Below are 21,800 nucleotides of genomic sequence, written 5' to 3' on the forward strand. Positions count from 1 at the left end.
TACTGACTTTTTTTGCATTTCTATTGGGTTTTGGGGTTTGGTGTTTCTTTTGTTTGGTTGGGTTTTTTAGTGCTTGGTCTGTTGACTTGGAGATTTCCTCGAGGAAAAGGGACTGTTTTGCTTTTTGTTACATAGATTGTATTTTTGAAAATTATTTTATTCTCTTTAAAAACTACTTTGTGGGGATTTTTTTTGGTGGTTGGTTGTTTTTTTTTTGAAAAACACTCGAAGAGCATCTGAAGGCATCATAAATTTAAACTCTCACTAGACGAGGTATTTATATAGAAGATGGATTCTAGTGCTGTGCAGGGAAAATTGGCAGGGTTTGGTTATAAAAAGATGAAGCGGGAAGGAGAGGAACAAAGAAATACGAGACCCAACACACAGGAACTTCAGTGACAAATGCTAGATTCTTATTTTCATTTACTGGTCTTAAAGTCACCATCTAATGTGCAGGCGATCTTGTGGCTTTTCCCCAGGAGGGGTTTGGGGCTGCCGTGGTAAGCTGTGGCATACGTGGTATGTAGAGGCTGGGGCTTCCAGAGTGGGACTTTTTCTCTAGGAGTGGAGAGGCCACGTGTGGTGTGTGGGGCATGTTACGTGCCCCAGGACAGAGTCTGCGAAGGGCAGCACAGCAGCCAGGGGCTGCCTGGCTGGGGAAGGACCGAGGGTGCAGCTTCGTGCCTGGGTTTAGGGTCTTTTAAGGCAGCGGAGCTGGTGACCCTCTGGTCTCCTCGCGCTGAAACCGATGCGGAGAGTAGTCGGAGCAGAGCTGCGACCTACCTGCAGGCTGGGGAAGGGTCTGCTCGCTCTCAGCAGCGATCTGGGCATCGGTCGTTGGAAATGGACTGCGAACCCACGGTGTGGGGAGAGGGTGTGCGTGTCCAGCTCCCCTCTGCTGGGCTCTTTGTGCCAGGCTCCAGGCAAACCGCCGGACCACAGCATCTCTCCTCCTGTCTCTCTTCCCTTTTTAGGACAGAAGGGTCTGCCTTGTGCTTTTCTGTGCAATCAGGGTGAAGGTAGAACAAACCAAATCCTTGGTAGGCATCTTATTATGACCTTTTTCAGTGGGTATTCAGTGCGTTTAGACACCAGAGACGAGATTATGGCCTCTGGATGACAAGTGCTTTCGAGGCAGGAGTCCTTCACTGGGGCAGCTTGTGTTTGTAGTAACAAACATGCAGCAGACTTTACATTTTGACTTTTATAACTTAACTTCAATGCAAATGCTGACTCGCTGCATGAGCCCTGTCCAGATTTTCACCCCTTGTAAATAAGTTGCAGGATGGTTACTTTTGGCGTGGATTACCTTTTGCCAGATGTCTTCCCAAGCATCTCATGTTTCAAATAGTCCTCCATCTTGATGTGAAACATAGTGACTCACAGCATGGGTGGTGACTCACTGATATCAATTAAACATTAGGATCCTGAAGGTGTGACTCCTTAAGCTTTGACAAAAAAAAAATGCTGTCACAACATGAAAAAAACACTTGCAATATATTGCACGTCTGCATAGGTGGCATATTCTCTACATTGCTGTACTGCTATGAAAAAAAGCTTTTGTTTTTTAAATGTTCCCTTTCCACCACCATATTTTATATATAGTTATTTTTGTTTCAGCATAACAATACAGTCCTATTGGTTTAGCAAGTCACTTTATCAGATCTCTTGCATTAGGAGGATGGACAGAGGACAGAAAGACAGACAAAACCCAGGGATGCAAAGAGAAATCCCAGGGAGTACTGTAAATTTAGCAGCATCCTTCCTTCAGGCTGGGCGCTGTTAAGTCCTGAGTGGGACACCAGGGAATTCAGCCAGAGCAGTTACAGGATTTAATGGTCTCCCTGCTTGTAACAGATTAATCTACCTTTTGTAAGAGGTGGTAGAGGATTACCATCTAGTTTCCAGCCAAAACAATCTCCCAGTGCAGATTTACTTGGAGTGCCACTTGAACTGTCATCAGCACTGCCCAGCCCAGCATTTTGTTCTGCAGGGACATGGAAACCTGTCACTCCTTTCTCTGTGGAGCAAATCAGAGTGTCATGTTTGCGGGATGCAACTACCGGCACTTAACAGCAGGACCTGCCACGGCTCCGGGCACGGCCGTGCCATGTAGGCACGTGTCGAATGAGCGCTGCTGACCCTAGGTGTACGTAAGGGGAGAGGCAGCACTGGTGCTATATAATGGTCCCTGCTTTATTTCTAGCTCTTCAAAGCTGAGGCTGCAGTCCTCTGCCTTTGGCTTTTCCATGGAGAAGGGAAGGGAGAGCGCACGTCTGGCAAAATTCCTGTGCTTTCCACATGATGAAGCCTCGCTGGTTTGCTCTGCTGTGGTGTTAAGATGGGTGGGGATGATATGCTAGCTATTAAATATGTATTTTGTCCTATTAATGTCATCTTTACCTGAGGCTGCTTTTGACTGCAGCATCCATTTTTCTTTTGTGCCCTCTCCTTATTCTTCTGCCTCTTTGTGAGTCGGATGCTCTGGTGGCACCCACCACTGTCCTGCCAAATTTATTTGGGATAACTGCTTCATGGTGACCTCTCTCTGGTTTTGACAGCTGCCAGCGGAGAAACCGGGGTCTGCCTGAGCTCCTAGTATTGAGCGAGTAATTTGGGGTTGTGGCAGATTCTCTGGAAGTTTGTGCTAAAGCAACCATTGAAATATTTCATCATTTCCCTATTTACGAGTTCGGAGTGTTTTGCAGAGTGAGGGATTTGGGGAAGGTCAGGGGCTGCCTGTGTCTGTCAGCACCCACGTTAGGCTGTCCTTGTGGGCTTGGGTGATCAGCTCTGATTTACACTGGCCTGCAGAGCGAGTGCTTAACTGAGGACAGGAAAGGGCCAGATGCAGGGTTTACAAGGAAATATGTGTTTTTATTTTCAGAACAGCTGGGGACTTGGGCAATAGCCTTAAAAACAAACAAGCAAACGATGACTTGCAGATAAGTTATCAAAAGGGGTGGGTGCATTTTAGGCACCACTGAAGGATGTGCTGACTGACTTTTCTTCTGCTTTTAAACTCTTAACTCTGTGTACCGGTGTGCCAAAGTGGTTTGACATCTGTGGTCCTGGCCTGAAATTTCACAACAGCCCTTCATGAGATTTTGGCTCTTCCAGCCATGAACCTTTACCTACGTGTAATCTGGTACTGCACATTCTCTGCCTGGGGATTATGCAAGGGCTGGCTGTCTTTGGCTAGCAATAGTAAGCTGTGAAAATGAAAAGACACCAGGATATCTGCTTTTTCTTTTTGCACTTGGATGACATAACTGTTCCTCTGACAGCAAGAAAATAAAAAATTAACAACTTTTAGAGATTGTCTTTAAAAAAGTGTTCTTGTATAAATATGACTTTTTATAACCTTAATTTGTTCTCTACAAACAAAAATGATTTATAAGTCTTAAGCAGCATATACACGTTCTGGATTGTGAAAATAAACCCAGAGCATTTGAAAGCCTGCCTGGAGCTCAGATGTATCTCCCAAATTTTGTTTTGTTTGTAGCTTGTCTGGGCGGATATTTTTCTTTGCTAACTGGAGATTGGTTCTATATTTGCAAATATTAGGAATTGTATTTCCCCCACTTGCTAAATAGTTCTAAAAAGTCAACATCTTTGGAGAGCAATTCTCACTGCCTTGCTGAGCTGTTTGCTGCAAATAATTCATAGCTATTTGGTGGAAAAAAATACTTGCTCATACTACTTGCTTTTGGTTCCTTAGTGCCTTCAGTCGGTAGGTTGGAGGGTCAGACAAGTGCAGTGAGGAACTCAACAATACGTTTAACTAAAACAAAAAGCCTGAGCCTGAAACCTGGCATGGGTTTTTGGCCACAAAAGAGCTATACTTCTTGGTGAGGTGGTGTGTTGTGGGGAGGACGTGTCCTGTGATGTTGAACCAGAGGGCTGAGTCGGAGCTAGCTGTGTTTGTGGAAGGGCTGTATGTAATGGAAATGCTTAAAAGTGCAGCCCACCTAACTGAACTCTTTTGAGGGAGGCTTTCTTTTGGAGTTGCATCTGGCTTTTAAAAATAAATGGCATACTTTTACTTTGTGTTTTTGGCCATGAAACTTCAGGTACTGGTGTCAGGAAGGCTGCTGCTATTATTACATTACACACAAACAGCCATTCTGCAAAGTTTCAGTTCTGGAGTACCTGACTCTCCAAAGTTAGCTGTACTTATTTTTCATGAAATTTGTATGGCTCCCATTACCATCAATATTTGAACACTTCACAAACAAACGTATCTTCCTACATTTATTCAAGGGTATAATAGTACTATCCACACTTTACACATAAGAGAGATTAAGTTACATGTCTGAGGGCAATGAGGATATTGGTCTAAAGCCAGGAATACAGCCCCATTCTCCTGAGCCTCAGTCTAATGCCTCAGAGGAAAATGTCTCGGTGTTTAGGGAAGCCTCACCAGAAACCTTGTTGTTCCCATCTTTCTCACGGGAATGAGGCAGTACCCTAATGACAGGGCACCTGAAATGGTCCTTTTTCTCTTCCTTTGGACAGAAAGGGTAATTTCAGTATCAGGGATAGCTTTAGTGTGGAGGTTCAGCCCCTGTCCGATCTTTGAGCTGTGACATGTCGCTGGGGGGGCTGCTGTCCCAAGGAGTCATGCGGGTATGCTGGGATCTCCGGCTGCCCCGTCCGGCTCCGTGCCAGGACCTGTCCTGGTGAGTCGTGCCATTAGTTACCCTTCGTCCCCTTCCACCACCTGGGGAATCGGGATGCTTTTCTGAAAGCAAAAGTGTCTTGACGCTTTGTCCGTGGGAGCCTGGAGCTAACGGCCATCGGGGGTCTGTGGCAAAGCAGCTGCTTTTCCCCGTGTTTCCAAGCGGCCCTGAGGAGGTCAGCTGGAGAACCTGCTCTTAAATTGCCGGGCTTGCTGCCGGAGGGCTTCGCGGGGCTCTGGTGGTAGGTGTCTGGGGCTGCTGCAGTGTTGGATATTGTCACTTCATAGTTAAGGGTCTGATAAAACTCACTGAAGTAAATGAGTCGTTAATTTGCTCATTGGAGTCTGGAGTTTGACTTGAGGGGGAAAGCTTTCCTCTGCCATTTCCATGCACTCATGCTAGGATTGAAATTCGGAAGAAGCTCTACGCCAACATTAGTCTGTTTAAACACATCTGAGAAACTAATTCATTTCAGTTTATTTGTCTTTTTTTTTTTTTCTTCCAGTGGGATCTTGTTTGTGATTCTGCCTGGAAAGTCCACATTGCTAAATTCTCCCTACTGGTAGGATTAATCTTCGGCCACTTAATAACAGGATGTATAGCTGACTGGTAAGTGAAAAATCTTTTAATGCAATGTAACTATAAATAAATAACAATATTAAATATTGTTTCGATTGTCTTCTACTTTATATTCATGAAGAACCTTTGCATAATGGGTTTGCAGGTTCTGAAAGAAGCATGATGAATAAACAGTTTAAAACTGTGTGTTAATTGCTTGAACTGAGTAATTTATATCAAGGTAAATAACATAAACTATTTGATAGTTGGCTTAGTTATTTCCTGCTAACACAATTTATTATAGCTGTAACACTAGTACAGAATTAAGTCTTTTCTAATTATATAAGTGAAGCCTTCACTTTAGGGTTTTCTTTATTTAACCAAGAGATAGGGCTAAAAGGAATTGGAAGCGGCATTGATTTGTCTGAATACAAGACTAATGTAATGTCAACCTTGTGCTTACACAGTATCTTTCTGTGAGTAGAAGGCTGTTTTTTGCTAACCTTTCCATTGTTCTATTTTTAAAGGTCTTGTTAAGCAAACATTTCGATGTAGTGTTAAAGAATCGCTGACTTATGTGCTGTTAATATTGGGATATTGAGTTTAAAAGCATAGAGTGCAATTTCTTAAATTGCAGTAGTGAAAACATTATTGGATACCCCAGATACGCTGAGAGTTCAGCTTTTATTTAAAGAAAGGGTCTTGTAGTGTGAAAGGGGGGGAGGGGGGAATTAAAGGCATGACTCAAGTGATTTCAGTGGAAACTCGCAGCATCTGAAACAATAGCTCTGTGATGCTGTCCCAGTCATTTCAGTGGCTTCCAGCACAGTTGCCAATGTTGGTGCTTTAAATGGCCCCAAGTTAACTCTTTTGCCATTCATTAAAACAGGAAAGGAAGAAGAAGAGTTGCCTATTAGGGAAATCTTACAAAGCCTCAGCAACTCACCAGTCAGTTGGGAGAGAAGAGGCCCCCTGTAGCTGTGCAGTAATTTGGCTCAAGCATTCATAGCAAAATTGCATCTTAATTCTTGAATAGTCACTAAAAGTTTTTAGGCAAGTGAGGAATCATGTGAAGCAGGGAACATGCATGATGAAATACAGTTGACTTTGATTAAAATACCAAAGTAAAACAGAGCTCTAACAATACGTAGAAAGTATAGTGGAAAAATGAATGAAGGATCTTGCTCAGCTTTCCTAAAAAGGAATCAGTGTGGAGAAAACAGACTTATTCCCAAGTTAGGAAAGTGCTGCTATAATTGACAAATAAGTCACAAATAAGCGAACAACTTGTTGCCTAAGGCCCTGGCTTTGAGAGAGAATTGCAGTAAGCAGATTTAATAGCTCTCTGCCACCAAAAGGAGCATCCTGTTCTTCCATCCATTGCTGTCCCCAGCGTGTACTTTGTGTTGCCACGTGCGCTTGTTGGACCCCTCTGCAAACTGCTTAGCTGAGCTAATGCAGCATAAAATTAGCCTGATATAAAAATGAGGTATTTTTTCTCCTTTTTGTCTAGTCAGTTTAGGAGAGCTTAAGGAGAATCTGGTTTCCAGCTGTGGTGCAACAGAGAAAAATGGTAACTTGGTGGCTGGAGGAAACAGGGACCCCCTTGCCCTTCCCTGGGTGACCAGAAAGGATGTAGTTTGCTGCCACCAAAGCTGGTCCTCATGCTCCAATTTGGTCCCCATCCTTGCCATTTGATATAACGGACCCAGCAGGGGACCTGCACTGGATAGTCTTTGTCACTTAGCAGTAGCATTTGGGGCTGGTGAAAGATGACCTAAATGGGATTTACTTTGCTATTTAATCACAACTTGAGTTTCCACTAAGGCAGGGGGTTGTGTGGAGAGATGGATACAAAGGGGACTGTACCTGTAAAAACAGAAAAAGAAGAAAAATAGGATGTCGGTCCCAAGGAAGAAGAGGGGAGACCAAACAGTACAAACTTTCAAAATCTGTTTTCATATATACCACTCTTCAGTTTAGATAATTGGAAGATACTTTGGGGGTTTTTGTACCATTAGGATTTGGGGCTTTGCTTTTCCTTTTTGAAAGAAGGCTTTTAAAGTTGTATGTGGCAAAGGCGTAGAGTGTATTAAGGTTGTTTGCTGAGTAAACTGAGCACTCTGTGTTCAAAATACAGTAGGTGTGCATGCTGGGATAGCTCTGTGTGGAAAATCTATAGGAAGAAGGTCTGTAAACATCTTCGGCAGTGTGAAGACCAACTGTGTCCAATGCCTGAATAAGTCACTCGTTCAACAGGCAGAGCTGCTGGCAGTTTAGCCTGCTCTGGGCAGAGGCTATTGAGGTCTCTGTGGAAGGCTTCCTTCTGGAGCAGGGGGGCTTGGTGTTCGTGTAGCATCAAGACAGTAGGTCTCTGCCTCTCATTGCCCAGTACTGCCCCTGATCTGCACCTGCTCTGGTGCTTTTTGGAGCCTTTGGGCTGATTCAAGTCCCAAAACTGAGAGAAAACCTGCGAAGAACGGCATGGGAAGAGCAATTCGATTGACTGCAAGAGCAAAGCTTAGACTTCTCAGGATGGCAAGGTACATGTATAGGAGCATGGGAAGAGCAGGTCTTGTCCTCAGACCATTCACACTTCCCCTGTGGTGCAACTCTGACGACGTTAGGAATATCTTTTTGATACATCTGCGTATCACACTGTGTGGATTGCAGACTCTTCAAAAGCCTGGGGTTGCTTGTATCCCTAGTTATTTACCTGTGCAGGCAGCATTTAGCATTTGATTTGGATAATAGTATGCAGTGTAGGCTGAGACTTTTGTGGCACAGAAAGCTCCCTCTGGAATAGTTTGGATGGCAGCAGATAGCATCCTGGGGCTGTTTTACCAGAGAGATTGTGTATGGTTTAATTTCTCACAAGCGTTTCCCTGTACTGTTAGTCAGATAATTCTGTCTACATATAAAAGGCTTTTTTTATGCTCTGAGACACCATCCTGTCAAAACACTGCTGGATCACCAAATATATGGCTGATAGCTGCCCTGGAGCTTTGATTTTTGAGGAATGTGCTGCATGTCTTGATGCAGAAGGAGACTAGTTTTGTGTCTGGGAGGAGGTGCTGGTGATGCCTCTTACCAGAGGGCTTATCTGGCCTCAGTTGGCTTTTACAGGCCCAGGAGGGTCTTGAATTTCCTGATTCTTCATTAGCAGCAATCATTCATTTGCATAACTTGTACAATGGCAGAAGAAATTCTGTGTCCTAATGATGGATAACCTCGAGTACAGAGGGTGGGAGGAGGGGAAGAAGAGAACTGCAGTATGTTAAGCATGAGGTCTTTTTTAATCAACATCAGGGAATGGCAGGTCAGGCTTGTGATGAGAATTAACTTCCTAATTCTGAGTGTTTGCATAATGCCTTTCATCTACAAAACACTTCCACAAATACTAATTAGTATGAATTACAGCTTGGCGATTACGAAAATAGGGCTGCAAAAGTCTGCGCAGATTGCTGATAACACAAAGTTCGTAGTTGGTTTTTTTCTGTATTGAGGGTTTTGTATGAGACACTTCCCCTCCCTGCCCAAGTGCTTTGTGTTCCATAAATATAAAATCTGAAGTACACATGGCAGTAGCTGCCCCAGTGTCCAGCATGTTCCCAGTGCATTGCGTATCACCGAGGCAGTGATGTTTTGTTCCCACCCTCAGCACAACAGCAGCTCATCTTCTGGTGGGCTGGGTTTGTATGCTGATTGAGAGCAATCTGCTTTGACCTTGCTGTCTTCAGTTTCCACATTGGTACGTTCTGTTTTAAAAACACTGAATGGTTAATGCCAACAAGTTAAATTTTTGAGGTTCCACTGTGGTGGGTTGACCCTGGCTCAGCACCAGGTGCCCACCAAAGCTGTTCTATCACTGCCCCCTCCTCAGCTGGACAGGTGAGAGAAAATATAACAAAGGGCTCGTGGGTCGAGATAAGGACAGGAGAGATCACTCGCCAATTACTGTCACAGGCAAAACACTCAACTTGGGGAAAATTAACTTATTATCAATCAACCAGAGTAGGGTAATGAGAAATAAAACCAAATCTCAGAACACCTTCCCTCCACCCCTCCCTTCTTCCCGGGCACAACTTCACTCCCGGATTCTCACTCTCTCTCCGGCTGCTGTTTCTGTCTGTCCCAGCAACTTTTTTTCCTTCTTAAATATGTTGTCAGAGAGGCGCTACCACTATCGCTGATGGGCTCAGCCTCGGCCAGCAGCAGGTCCATCTTAGAGCTGGTTGGTATGGGCTCTGTTGGACATAGGGGAAGCTTCCAGCAGCTTCTTGCAGAAGCCACCCCTGTAACTCCCCCCAGCTACCAAAACCTTGCCACACAAAACCAATACACCAATACACAATGCTACAGCTGAAAAAAACCAATCAACCTGTCCTCATGCAAGGAGCCATGATATTGCCTTCTTAGGTGTGACTTCGAAAAAGCGTGAATGATGACACATACCAGTGCAATCTTCCAGTTCCCCAAAATACAAAAAATTATAACAATGTCTCCTTTTCAGCCCTTCACTCCTTATTTTATTGATCTTGTTCCATTTTAAGTAAAGCAAAATCCAGAGTTGTAATTGTAAATGCTCATATATAATATACTTTATAGCTGCTGGTAACAATCTGCTGAAATAATTGAGTAGAAACACTTCAGCATGTGAAGCTGGACTAGTTGTGAGATTTAAATGCTCTTTATTGTGCTGACATTCAACCTGATGGCTGGCTTGCAGCTGACAGACTGCTTTGAATGGGTCTGTGAAAGCTGCCTACAAAAAGCAAGTTCATATATTCTTTGTGGAAATGGCATATGGAGCTGACTAAAAGGGATCCTCAGTTCCACTGGAAAACTTGTGGGAGTTGACAAGTTGAAAAATTTTGGAAATCTCCACATAATGATCCAATTCTTGCTTTAAAATAGCGGTGTGCTCTGGTGCTTTGTATCATTCTCCTTGCACAGGAAGAGGTGGGGAAAGGGGAATTATAAACACTAAGCATATGAGTAAGAGATGTAAAAATCTCTTGTTCCTTTGGCATGAAAAAGCCAAACTCTGCAGCAAGTGCCCCCACATTCGGTGGCAGTGTAACTCTTCTTCCTCACCAGCGCTGCACCAACATGTGCAACCACAGGTTGCAGCTGTAAAGCCTGCCTGCAAAGGAGGACTGCAAATTCTCACGCCCCTGTTGCCACTGATAATTTTTGGAGTGGTTTCTTCCTCACCTTCCAATTGGGCTGGTTTTTCACGTCTCTGCAGCTGCTGTGGGGATACAAGGTGGAGGGACTTGGAGCTCACGGTTTTCCTGTGAGCATTACTATCGGCTCTCTAAGGCTCAGTGAAGTGACACGAGCCCTGTTTGGTGCTTGGTCTGTGTTTGTTAGGCTTGCCCTCAAGAGTGAGGCCAAGAAAAGTAGTTTTTAGAGGCAGCTCCTCTTGCAGGCTGAAGAGTGCATGTCTGTTGGGAAAAGACCTCTGCAGTAAGCTCTGTGGCTCTAGACTATAGAGAAATAATAATATACCATGCCATATAACATATAATACTGTACATTCTCCCGTGCTTCTACAGGAAGCTCAGAGAAGTTGCTTTTGATCTCCATTGGACTTGTTTATGACCTTACAGTAGTTCCTAGATGTTTCCTTGTTCACCTTTGGTGTTTTGGAAATGATGGTTAAATCAAGCCATAATACAATGTGCTGTTTCTGCTTAATCCTGTCTGAAATGAATTTGTCAATGCAAAGCTGGCTGAGGAATCTGGGTTTCAGTAAGCAGAAAAAAATGAGATGGGAACAAGCATTAAAAACGGGTGGCAATATTTGGAAGGGATTGCATGACTTGTTCCCCTCTTTGCCAGTTATAACGATCTAGTGTTATGTCCATCCTGGCTTTTAACACTGTTTCTCCATGCTTCCTTATCTTTAGGGTTGGTCGACGGCCTGTACTGCTCTTCTCTGTCATATTCATTTTGATATTTGGACTGACTGTGGCGCTCTCAGTGAACGTGACCATGTTCAGCACACTCAGGTTTTTTGAGGGGTTTTGCCTGGCTGGAATAGTCCTCTCCCTGTACGCACTGCGTGAGTATGCCTTCATCACCCATCCAAATGTGTCTTATATTGAGTACGTGGTTTGCTGTTCTCTGGCTTCCCGCTTTCATCCAAACAGATCCAACCAGAATCGTATGGACTGAAAAAGCTTTAGCCTGAGTTTTGGTAAGGAGGTAGGGATTTTGCAGCTGTCTCTTTAGTTTGCTCCAGAGCAGTCTGTGAAGCCGTTTGAGAGCTCATTTTAAGAGTTACGAGGTGGTTTGGGTTTGCTTATTGTTATTTAAACCTAGAAGTCATCTGTGTTGTAGCCATAATGTGTAATGGGAGTTGATTTCACCTTGCACTATTGAGCTCAGTAGGAGACTCCCCACTTTTGCTGTGTCTGTAGCAGTATGTATTCTGGCACTTTTTCAGAAATTCCTCTGTTACTTGTAGCAAGAGATCCTGTGTCCCTGCCTCAGGATTGTAAAGTACAGAAAAGATATGTGAGAAGAAGAGCCCGAAGTCCTTTTATCAATATTTTGTTATTGGGGTTTTGTTGTTGTTTTTGTCTGTTTCATGGTGGGGGAAGATAACTGAGAGAAACTTGAGGGAAAGCTTGTAAGAAATATCTGCATGCTCATACTGGGGTGACTGGTAAACTTGCAAAACATTTGAAAACCCCTTTCGGAGGCCTTGCTTTCAGAGAGTACATGTGTAATGTCACCAGCCTAATCTGTGTCCATTGAATATGCTCCAGAGAGCTCTGTCTGCTTCTGCTTCCTTGGCTGTCTGTAATTAACAGGTAGTACCGCACCAACTGAGGAAAACACGGAATTTCTCCTTCTTTATTATGGCTCTGGAAAAGTATTATCTAACTATATCCTGGAAGTTGCTGTACAGAAATTTATAAATTTTTATTTACTTCTTATTGTAGGTGGTATCTAACCCATCAAGACTTAGCACAATATCCTTACCCTGCATGGAGTGTTTCGTAGCATTAAGTTCCACAGTTTTTGTTTTGTTTTCAGTCTGCGCCAAGGGGAAAGAAGCCTGACTAGAGTATACAAGAGTTGCACTTCTTTGTTATAGCTGATGTGGTACCCAGGATGGTTTTGGTTTGGGCTTTTTTTTTTTTCTTCTCTTGCCTTTGGTTATGTAATCTCTAGTGAGAACTTTTCACCAAAAACCAAAAACTACCACTGAAGATATCACACTTTTATTGGGAAGTGTTTTAATGTGTATGGTTCCTGTGGGAGGGGGCTTCAGCCATTACCAGTATGACATTCAGCTGGAAATTAGGCTTGTTGGGATTTTTCACAGCCCACTGCAGCATGTTATTTTTTCTTGGTTGGTGGTTTGGTTTTTTTTAAGACAGTCATTGCAACTGAAGATTTTCATGGGGAAATGCCATCTAAGTAAAAGTTCAATTATGGACATTTTGAGACCAGAGTGAGAGAGTGCATGTGTCACCTTAGATCAGACAATAGCTTGCCAGCCAAGGCTTTCATTCAGCAATGGGAGATCCTGGTTAGTTCATGCTCTGCTTGATCCAGAGCAAGGATTTGAGTCTGATTTTCACCCCCCACCCCCCTCCCCAATTCAAGTGTTTGCTATAACCACTGCTGTCTGGATAGACAATGCATGAATAGAGTCGGTAGGTGTTAGGAAAGTTCTGTGTGAAATTAGCTGCAGCCTGAACATCAGTGTACTTCTGTGGAAGTAAGAAAATGTGGAACATGCAGCACCTGCACCTCTGGTAAATCTTCTGGCCTTCTGGCTGGAGAGGTGAGGGGAGTGGATTTTTCTGTATTAAATATTTTCATTTAAAAAAAAAAAAAAGTTGTCATCTTGGTAAAGAGTAGTGGGAGAGGATTAATCCCTAAAGTCTTAAGAGAATGGGAGTATCAGGGTTTGTTTTTTGTGGTGGTGGTTTTGATTTTAGTACTCATAATCTGTTAGGCTTCCTCTCAGTTTAGATTTACTATCTTTCCCTTTCTGCTGGAGTCCGTAGCATGCTATAGCACTGCTTTGTGGAGTCATCTTCTGTTTCATAGCCCCTCTTCCCTTTCTCTTAATGGCCTTGATTTCTTCCCCTGGAGGTTTGTTGCCCCTGAATTCCCAGCTGGCTGCCCTGAGCAGAACAATAGAAAGTGGAAAGTTTGATCTGTTAGACACAGTCATTAGCCAAAATTTTCAAAGCTACTGTGCAGAAGCAAACTGTATAGGCTTGCATAGCCTGCAAAGGTAATTAGCCTGCCACAGGGATCCTTTTACACTGTGTTAAGCTTGCTAGTTGTGCTCGGATTTATGGCCTGCCTAAGGGAAATTGTAAATAACAGTCCTGGATGCTTTGGGAGTGGGAAGAGCACCGAAGTGCTGCCTTCAAAAGGCAGAGCTGCCAAGGTCGAGTTGCCCTCACCATTCAAACCACACTCTTCTTTACAGCCTAGCCCTGTTTTCCTACCTGTCCGCCCGATGGTGCGGAGTGAGCCTGGGGATGAGCCTGGCCTTCTGTGGAGGGACAGCACTGAGCCCGAGCCGCCGGTGCTTCTCTTCAGGCTTTCCTCAGTGTTGTAGTGAGCTGGCTTCTTGTGGCCTCCAAGTACAGCCTCTTGCCTGGAGCTTCTTGGGACTTGTCTAAAGAAACCACTTTTGGATGTTGATTTGTTAAACTGAAAAGTTTTCCTGCAGCTGCTGTAGTTTTGTGGGAAAAGGTGTTTCAGGTGAAATTTCTAGTGAACCTGCAGGAAGAGACAGGCTTTGTGTGGGTGGTGATGCTTGCTGCGAAGGAGGGACGCAGAGGAGAAATGAACCTGGGGCTTTCTCCTCCCAGGTGCTGCTGGCCATTGCACCATCTAGGAGAATGAAAGGCAGTTAATCCTTTTCCACTGAACAAACACATGCAGCTTTGAAAGGCTTTTGCTTCATGACGATATGGAGGGGGGAGCTTCTACCGTCTTCCAGAAGTGATTTTGTGCTGGGTACTGGCCTTCAGTGGGTTCCTGTGCTCTGGAGCAGCTGGCACATGTCTTGTGTGGGGAGGCACCGGCAAGGTCCTCGGGAAGCTCTCCCCAGGACGGCGAAGCGGCTCCCGGTACGCCATGCTCGGCAGTCGTCTGATGCACAGAGCTGGAGCTGCCTGCTGCGATAGGCTGGTTGGGTCCCCTGCTATGTTTCCTGAGCAGATTTCTGTGGAAATGGGCCACCCCTTGTTGGAGGAGGGCGCTGAGACTGGAGGCAAAATCTCCTGGAAAGAGAGATGGCGGAGGGGTGCTAAGGAACACTCTGGCTGCAGTGGTTGGAAGGGGATGTACGGCCGGCCCAGCAGTTAAATGTAGGAAAGAGTGTAAACTGGGGGCTGGAGGAGGGCAGGTTGCTTAAGAGAAAGCAGGGCAAAAGCCATTTTTTTCTGAGGGTGCCTTTTGTTCCAGTTTGTTTGTTGTTGTCGCGTGCGTGTCCGAGGGGGAAGCACAGGCATCCTGCACCTGCTGGCTCAGCACGGTTGGATGCACGGTGCCGTAACCTGCTGCCCAGCCGAAGGAGAGGAGGTTTGAGTTTACCCATTGGGGTGGAAAGCCCTAAGCCAGTCCTGTGAGGAGTTTTCCTTTGGACAGGCCGAGAGGGGGGGGGAAGAGGTGTGGGAGCCCTGAGCAGGGACGCATTTGCCTGAGTAACGCCTCGGCTGGCGTCCGCGGACTCGTACGGGCAGGCGAGGTGTGCCGCTCTTCCCGCACATAGCTCTGCTCGCCGGTCGCAACTCGTGTGGGACAAAGTACGCTCGGCAAACGTGGAAGTCATGGGAGAGAGCAGATGGGATTGTCGCAAGGGTGGGGAGGGCGTTGGTTGCGGGTCACGTTAGTCTCGCTGGGGCATTGCCGTGGCCGCAGGGCAGCCTTTTCCTGTGGGCTTCTGCGGAAGGGCGGATGGTGCGGCTGACTCAGCGCGGGGCCCTTCCTTAGAGCTCTTCGCGAGCTGGGGGGAGCTGATGCAAGAGGTCTCATGGCTGAGGGCAGGAGTTCACCCTCCCCGTTCTCCCCCTCTCCTCTCGCATGCTGCTGCCCGAGCCGCGCCGCTGCCAGCACCTGAGCCCTCTGCGAGGGAAGCCGTCCGCCTTGCCTCTGGAGAAGACCAGGTGTGCTGTTGTCAGTGGGATGGGCCCTCTGATCTTGTCTGCTTTTCTTTTGGGAGATCTGCTGCTGCCTGAGCATGGGGGATAGGGCGGGAGCATGGCCCCGCACCAGGCAGGGCCGGTTAAATGGCTGAAGGGAGGCAAGGGTTCCCTTCCAGCGGATCGCTTCCCAGACCGTACCTGTCTCCTCCCCAGTGTCCCTGCTTTTGTCACTTTCTGGAGTCGAAGCTGGGATGATGATATTAATTAAACTATTTAAGGGGGACTAGAGGAAGAGTTGTATTTTTCTGGCAAATGCTCCTGGCAGGTTTAACGAGCCTCCCATTAAAGTGCTGTGTGCCATCACTAATGAGCGTACCTGAGCTCAGACAGCACAAGCCATGGCGCGGATTTGCACACAATTGCAGGCTGGTCAGCAGTTTCATGGGTGACTGAACTATAGATTATGCTGCAAAATTAGAAAGTCTAGACTTGAATGAACTACTCAATAGGCTCTGGAAATAGCTTTGCCGAAAGGGAGACAACATTTTCTCAGGTTGAAGTGAGGAAGCAGGGCTGCCCCTCCGATGCATAGTAGCAGAAAGAGCAGGCATGTTGTTTCTCTTTCACTGTTAGGAGAAGAAAGGTAGAAACGCTGTTGAAAATCATAGGTTGTGCTTCAAAAGCCTGGAGAAGCTTGGCAAAGGCTTCCAGACTGGTTAAGATGTCCAGCTGTGATGTATCTTATTTATAGCTAGGTCAATCTAACCTGTTACTCCTGTAAATCACACAGGCACTGATCTGAGAGAGGCTAAATGTGGGCTTTTTTTTTTTTTAACATGTATCCTGGAAAGCTAGAGTGGTGTGCTAGAAAGCTTGCTTCAGGCTGAAGAATAAGCAAGTACCAAAACGGAGCATGGAAGCGTCTGGGTGTTGGGCTGTAGTGATGTCAGATTTGTAAATAATTTTACTTCCAGTCAGGTGTCAATATAAAGGGTGAGATTTATCTCTGTCTTCCCCCCCCCCCCCCCCCCCCCAAAGTGTATAGACTCTGAGATCCTGGAGCATCACAAGTTTATAATTCCCACCTCTCTTGGAGTTTGAATGGTCTAAACAATATAATTGCTTGATTCTATTCTCCATTTTCCTCTCCTGACTCTTCAGTAGCAAGCATGGCCTTGGCTAAGCAAGGCAGGTGAAGCACTGGAAACCACAGGCTCTGAAGTTATTCTGTGTAATCTGAACCGGCTCAATAAATAACTCTGCAAAGCATTCCCAAATCAGAGAATGTGGAAAACATCTGACTCCTTTCCAGCGCATTGACATGTGCGTTAGCTCTGCAGTAACGTGCAGTTCTCTCCACTGACAGGTCTGTGATAAGATCAAGGTTGTTAAGCCACCTACCTTCTGTTTATGTAACCAGCCTTTCCTTGCTCTGAGTCACTTGATGCAGATCTAGTAGGAGTGATCATAGAGGGATCCACTGAACGAAATTCTTACTGGATCACCCTAAAGTGACCATTAATTGTTAAATGATGCAGAAGCACTTTGTTTAAAGAGTAGCCACAGGCTGTTCTAACATTGAGATGGGATTTGAGTTTCTAGAAATGGCACCTCTGCATTTTTAATAGCTTTGTGTAAGAACTGTTAAAAAAAAAAAAAAGCATGCGGTAGGAGCACTCCAGCTACTCAAAAAAAGGACTGTGCGTGCCTTTTATCAAATGCCTGGGGGCTCAATTTATGCAAGAGTGGAAAAGGTTATTGGAATTGCAGTACTCTCCTTATAAGTATAAATCTTCCTTACTCTACATTGCTTCCTTCAGTACAATCAGATTTTGACTCCTCGTATAATTTGTTGGCCTCTTTCTCCTCAGTACTTCCTCCAAGTTTCCTTCCCTTTTCGGATGGTCAGAGTGGGTATGGGCTCTTCTAGGGACGTGGTGTCTGCCACTGGGGCATGGGTTATCATCCTTATGTTAACCCCTACAAACCGTGTTCTGGAGCAGATGTGCCCTTGAAGCATTGCTAACATATTGCCCCAAATCCTGAAAAAACTGTACCGTTTGAGGCAGCCCATTTGAAATGAATTTATACAATATCTTAAAGTATGCCAAAGGGGAATGAAAGGAGGATCTTCCTAAAGCTCCTTGGGAGGTTAGAAGGAGTTTAGTTAATGCAGAAATTGCAGTAGGGTCTAGTTTTAATCAGTTTTTCCATTTCAGTTGCTGAAAATCTTGTGTGTTGTCAATGTGACAAAAAGCCCAAGGAGTTAATTTTATTTGAGGTACTTTTTGTATTACTGGTCAATTGGGAGTGCAATTAAGATGCAACACTGCAGTTTTGATGATGACAGTCAGATGAGATTAGAGTACACTTGCAATTTCCCCAGCTCAAAACACAGCTTGCATTTACCATTTAAAGTGTCTGCCTTTTAATTGTTCCAAACCAGCTCCAGCAGTTTGGGTATGCTCAGTATGCAAAATCTTACCTTCTGTCATGCAAATACTTGTAACTGTAACTGTTCAGGATTGTAATGACACTTTTAGGGAATTTTGTAATTTTTTTTGTTATCTGAGCAATGTCAAATAAGTCTGCTCATCCCTGTTGCGCAGCTAAGAGCTTGCCACCCCTGAAAGGAAATGAGAGGGGCTCCTCTCTTCCCCTTCCAAATTCCTTTGCATTGCCTCAGCTACTTATACGACCATGGCTTCAAACTATAAGGAAGCATTTAAGATGGGTGTATGGTTAAATCCAGAAAGTTGCCTTTCACTTGCAACTGTTTGGCTAAGGTGTTAGAGCCTTACTGTAAGAGTAAATTGTAAAGTGTCTGTTCCCCCTGCTGCTTTTTTTTTTTTTTCTTTCCTGTTGTAAGAGCTTTTCCTTGCTACGTAGATCCACGCTAGTATTCGGCGTTGTGGCGGGTTGCTGGTAGCAAAAGCTTCACGTGACGCGTGTGCATGCATCCATGCAAGCCCTGTCCAGAGCGACTGATGCTCCCGTCGGGATGTGGGTGTCTGTATCTCGCAGAGTCCTTCGGCTGCTGTGCACCAGCCTCCCTCCTGAGAGCGGGTCTAGGAGTCCTCCTGGCAGGAGGAGAGCGTTCCACCACAGCGGTCAGGTCTGCTCCTTCTCACCAGCAAATTAAAACCTTCCCACTATGCCCTGTCCAGTGCCTGAGCTCCAACTACTTGGCTTGTTTTGGCTGAGAAACGGTTATGTCCTTCACAGTTACAAGGGCTTGATAGTGCAGCAATATTGTATCACTTGTGTAGGTCTGACATTGTTGCGGGTTTATGGTTAATCCCATACTTCCATGATCTGAGAGGTATGTCGTGGTTTTCTTTTTTCCTCTGAGAAATGCAAGTGTTTTGGAGACAGGGATGTGAAAGCTGTGTCAGTTCTGATTTTTTTTAAATGAATTTTTCATTTTATTTTTTCCTAGCGGGAAACTGAATTTGTCGCAGGGAGCATCAGGGAGAAGTCATACATATAAAGCCTATTCTGCTAAGTCTGTTGGCTTACTGAGTTTTAGCTATCCTGTTCCTCAGCTGTGTCCTTATGCTTGGAAGAACTTGAAAACTGGATGGGCTGGTGTTGGAAATGAGATGGGCAGCAACAAGCTCAGGAGCTGCCCTTAAGGTAGTCAGCATACAGGGTTGGATTTTTTTTTTCTCCAGCTGCTTCTTTCAGTGAGACACGGGTGTATGCACATTTCTCTTGTGTGCATGTGTTAACTTTCTGCTGTGAAAGGAAGCACGCATAGGTTCATAAATCACCTATGAATGAATAGTGCTTTACTTCCCTTTCCTGCCTGTCCCTGCAGGTTAGCTCATCAGGAAAATGCAAGCCAAATTATCGTGGCAACAGGATGCACACAGAGGAAAAACCATGTGCATGCGGAAGGTGGATTTAGGAGTTATCTGTAGTGACTTGAATATTCAAGTCCAGCAACAAATGTCAGCACACATTCACATAAATATTTATGTGCCTTTCAAGAGGAACCATAATTTAACAAGGCTAGCCAAATTTCCATCCCCAGTCATGCAGACATGACTCCTATTTTCTCGCTTACAAATAACATAACCCTGTGGGATTTTTACTAGTTCAAGTTAATTAAATTTCACTCAAAGCATGAAATTTGCAGGCAGTGCTTGTTGCAGTATTTCTACAAATGCATACTATTTAGTCAGATACAACAAAAAGTTCACTTTTGTTTTAATTCTTTGTTTTATTTGTTGCCAGTCTACAGAATTTAATCACACATGCTGTACTGGTGCTCATATCACTCATTTTTCTTTTTTGAAGAAAACTGCTCAATGTTGCATTGCAGTTGAGTTTGTTTCTAAGTCGTATGCTGCAATTACTGATGGACCTAAAAGTATGAGCTATGTTTTTGTCTTTTGAGAACATCTGGTCCCTTCTTAAATGAATTGTACATACACTTACATAGTTTTTAGAGATAACTTGAGACATAAGTGCTTGTTAGTATCTTGAAAAGTTGTTTGCTCACATTCTTTGAATTCTAGTTATGGTACGAATTGTGAGAGAAGAAATCAGTTTACTGAAATCTAATGAATGATGTGCAAATCTTTGCAAGCACTACTCCAGTTTTGCATATATGAGCTGTATGTCTGCTTCAGTCACCCATACACTCAGTAAGGAATCTTTCAACTATAGATAAACTTGAATTTAGGCTTGGTAATAAAACAGGTAGTATCTTGGAGAAAAAGGGTGTTTGAAGAAGGCTCCGTGGCTTGGAAATGTAGCTGTCCTGTGATGAACAGTGTCTGTGCTGAACTGTGGGAGGGAGCATCGTCCAGTATTTGCATCAGAAGTTCTAGATCCGCGTTCCTGTGCCACTCTTTGTGATTCCCCCAGCTCCTGGATGCCCCAGCATCTCTAACTGGCTGTGTTTGGAGGAATTCAAGGCAGACTAACCATTCTCGTGGCTACTCCTTCCAGCTTTCTGTCCTATTCCCGTGGCAGAGATCAACCTCTTGTAGCGCAAACTATTAGCTCATACACTGATGCCTCAGTCCTCTTCCATACAGTCAGGCATTTAAGTGCAAATACATCTCTATCAGTGGCTTACCTCACATATTCAATACGTTAAGTTAAGGACATGCATTTCATTCTGCTGCTCTTTATCCTACAAGAATAATCTCTGGCAGATGCAGCAGTGGAGCACAATGTTTGCACATGCCTCAGCCAGCCGAGGACGTGAGAAGTGCCTCAGTGCAGTGGAAGAGGGCAAGCTCTGCTGGAGCACTATGCACTGTAATTAATAATTCTGTTAAAAATGCAGACTGGAAGACCCATGTGCCCCAGTACTAAAGCATAGGTGGGTTACTTTATGTACCATCTGTTATCTAAACACTTGAGACTAATTCCCTGGAGAAATGAGGAGGGCATTTTCTCCATGAAGCATTCAGTTCAATAGATATTTAAGCACATGGACCAGGGACTATTGTCTAAACTAAATAAATTCATCCCTAGACTTTTCTGCTTGATGTGAAACTGCTGTCCAGAAGTAACAAAGTGCTGCTCTGTCAGCTCTTCAAGGGCCTTCTTCAGTTCCAGGGCTGCTTCCACCCTGATTTCAGTCCTGTACTGTTAGGCAGTGTAGCTGTCTCTTGGATATAGAGCATTCAGTTTACAGCTTTATAAGAGAAGTCAGAAGAAAGAAAAGTAACAAAAAACACACAGGAAGCAGAATCAATAATGTGGTGAGGCAAAAAGCAATGTAAGGGAAGAAATATTTTTTTTATTATAGCAAACAAAAATGGATTGAAGGCAGGGAGGAAAAACGAGCAACTTAAAAAGATTGTATAATGGTAGAAGTAGCTTATGTGGTGAAATTGCAACCAGGGTTCCTAATAAAATCCCATTTTTGTTTCATTTATAGCTTTGACTTTGAAATGGAGTTTTTGCCTAGAACTTGACTGACTTGTTTTTCAAGGCACAAAACCAAATCTGTGTTTCTAGGAAGCTTGAGGAAAATTAATTAAAGAGCTTTTGAATTATAGATCCATTAAAAATGACTCTGCTTTGAAAGTTAAATAAATAAATAAAGCTGTCAGTGTTAGTCATCTACTGGAAAAAATGGCTTCTTTTGTATCTGTACAGTAGAGAAATCCAATTACTGAATTCCAATGCTTTGGAATTTGGGCAGGAGAAGCTTTGATGATACCAACCTTGACTCTACCCATATGAGTCCTTTCAGATGTCACGTGTGAGTTTAGAGTTGTGAATCAGCCTGAAGCATTGTCCCATCCCACTTTTTTTTTTTCTTTAGTTTCTGTGCTAGGCCTGGAAGAAAATATGCAAAGTTCAATCCACATCTTGTAAACTTTTAACCTGATTGATTTGACTTTTTCAGGAGACAAACTTTAGCCTTTTTGACTTAGTGTTGCATTTCAATAAAATAAGT

The 21,800-nt window shown here is 44.3% G+C and overlaps 1 protein-coding gene across 5 annotated transcripts in view; it reads left to right on the top strand.

Annotated features, from left to right (window-relative positions):
• SLC22A23 (solute carrier family 22 member 23) overlaps nucleotides 1–21,800 on the top strand; it is a 118,719-nt gene that overhangs the window by 13,046 nt on the left and 83,873 nt on the right. For all 5 annotated transcript variants that reach the window (XR_012653711.1, XM_075052175.1, XM_075052173.1 and 2 more), the window contains exons 2-3: nucleotides 5,188–5,291; nucleotides 11,156–11,310. Coding sequence is in view for 4 of the 5 variants with exons in the window: in XM_075052175.1 (XP_074908276.1) it covers nucleotides 5,188–5,291; nucleotides 11,156–11,310 (259 nt within the window). In the remaining variant the exon portion in view is untranslated. The remainder of the gene's footprint in view (nucleotides 1–5,187; nucleotides 5,292–11,155; nucleotides 11,311–21,800) is intronic.

Source organism: Buteo buteo, chromosome 20, assembly GCF_964188355.1.
Source record: "Buteo buteo chromosome 20, bButBut1.hap1.1, whole genome shotgun sequence".
NCBI classification, from domain to species: domain Eukaryota; kingdom Metazoa; phylum Chordata; class Aves; order Accipitriformes; family Accipitridae; genus Buteo; species Buteo buteo.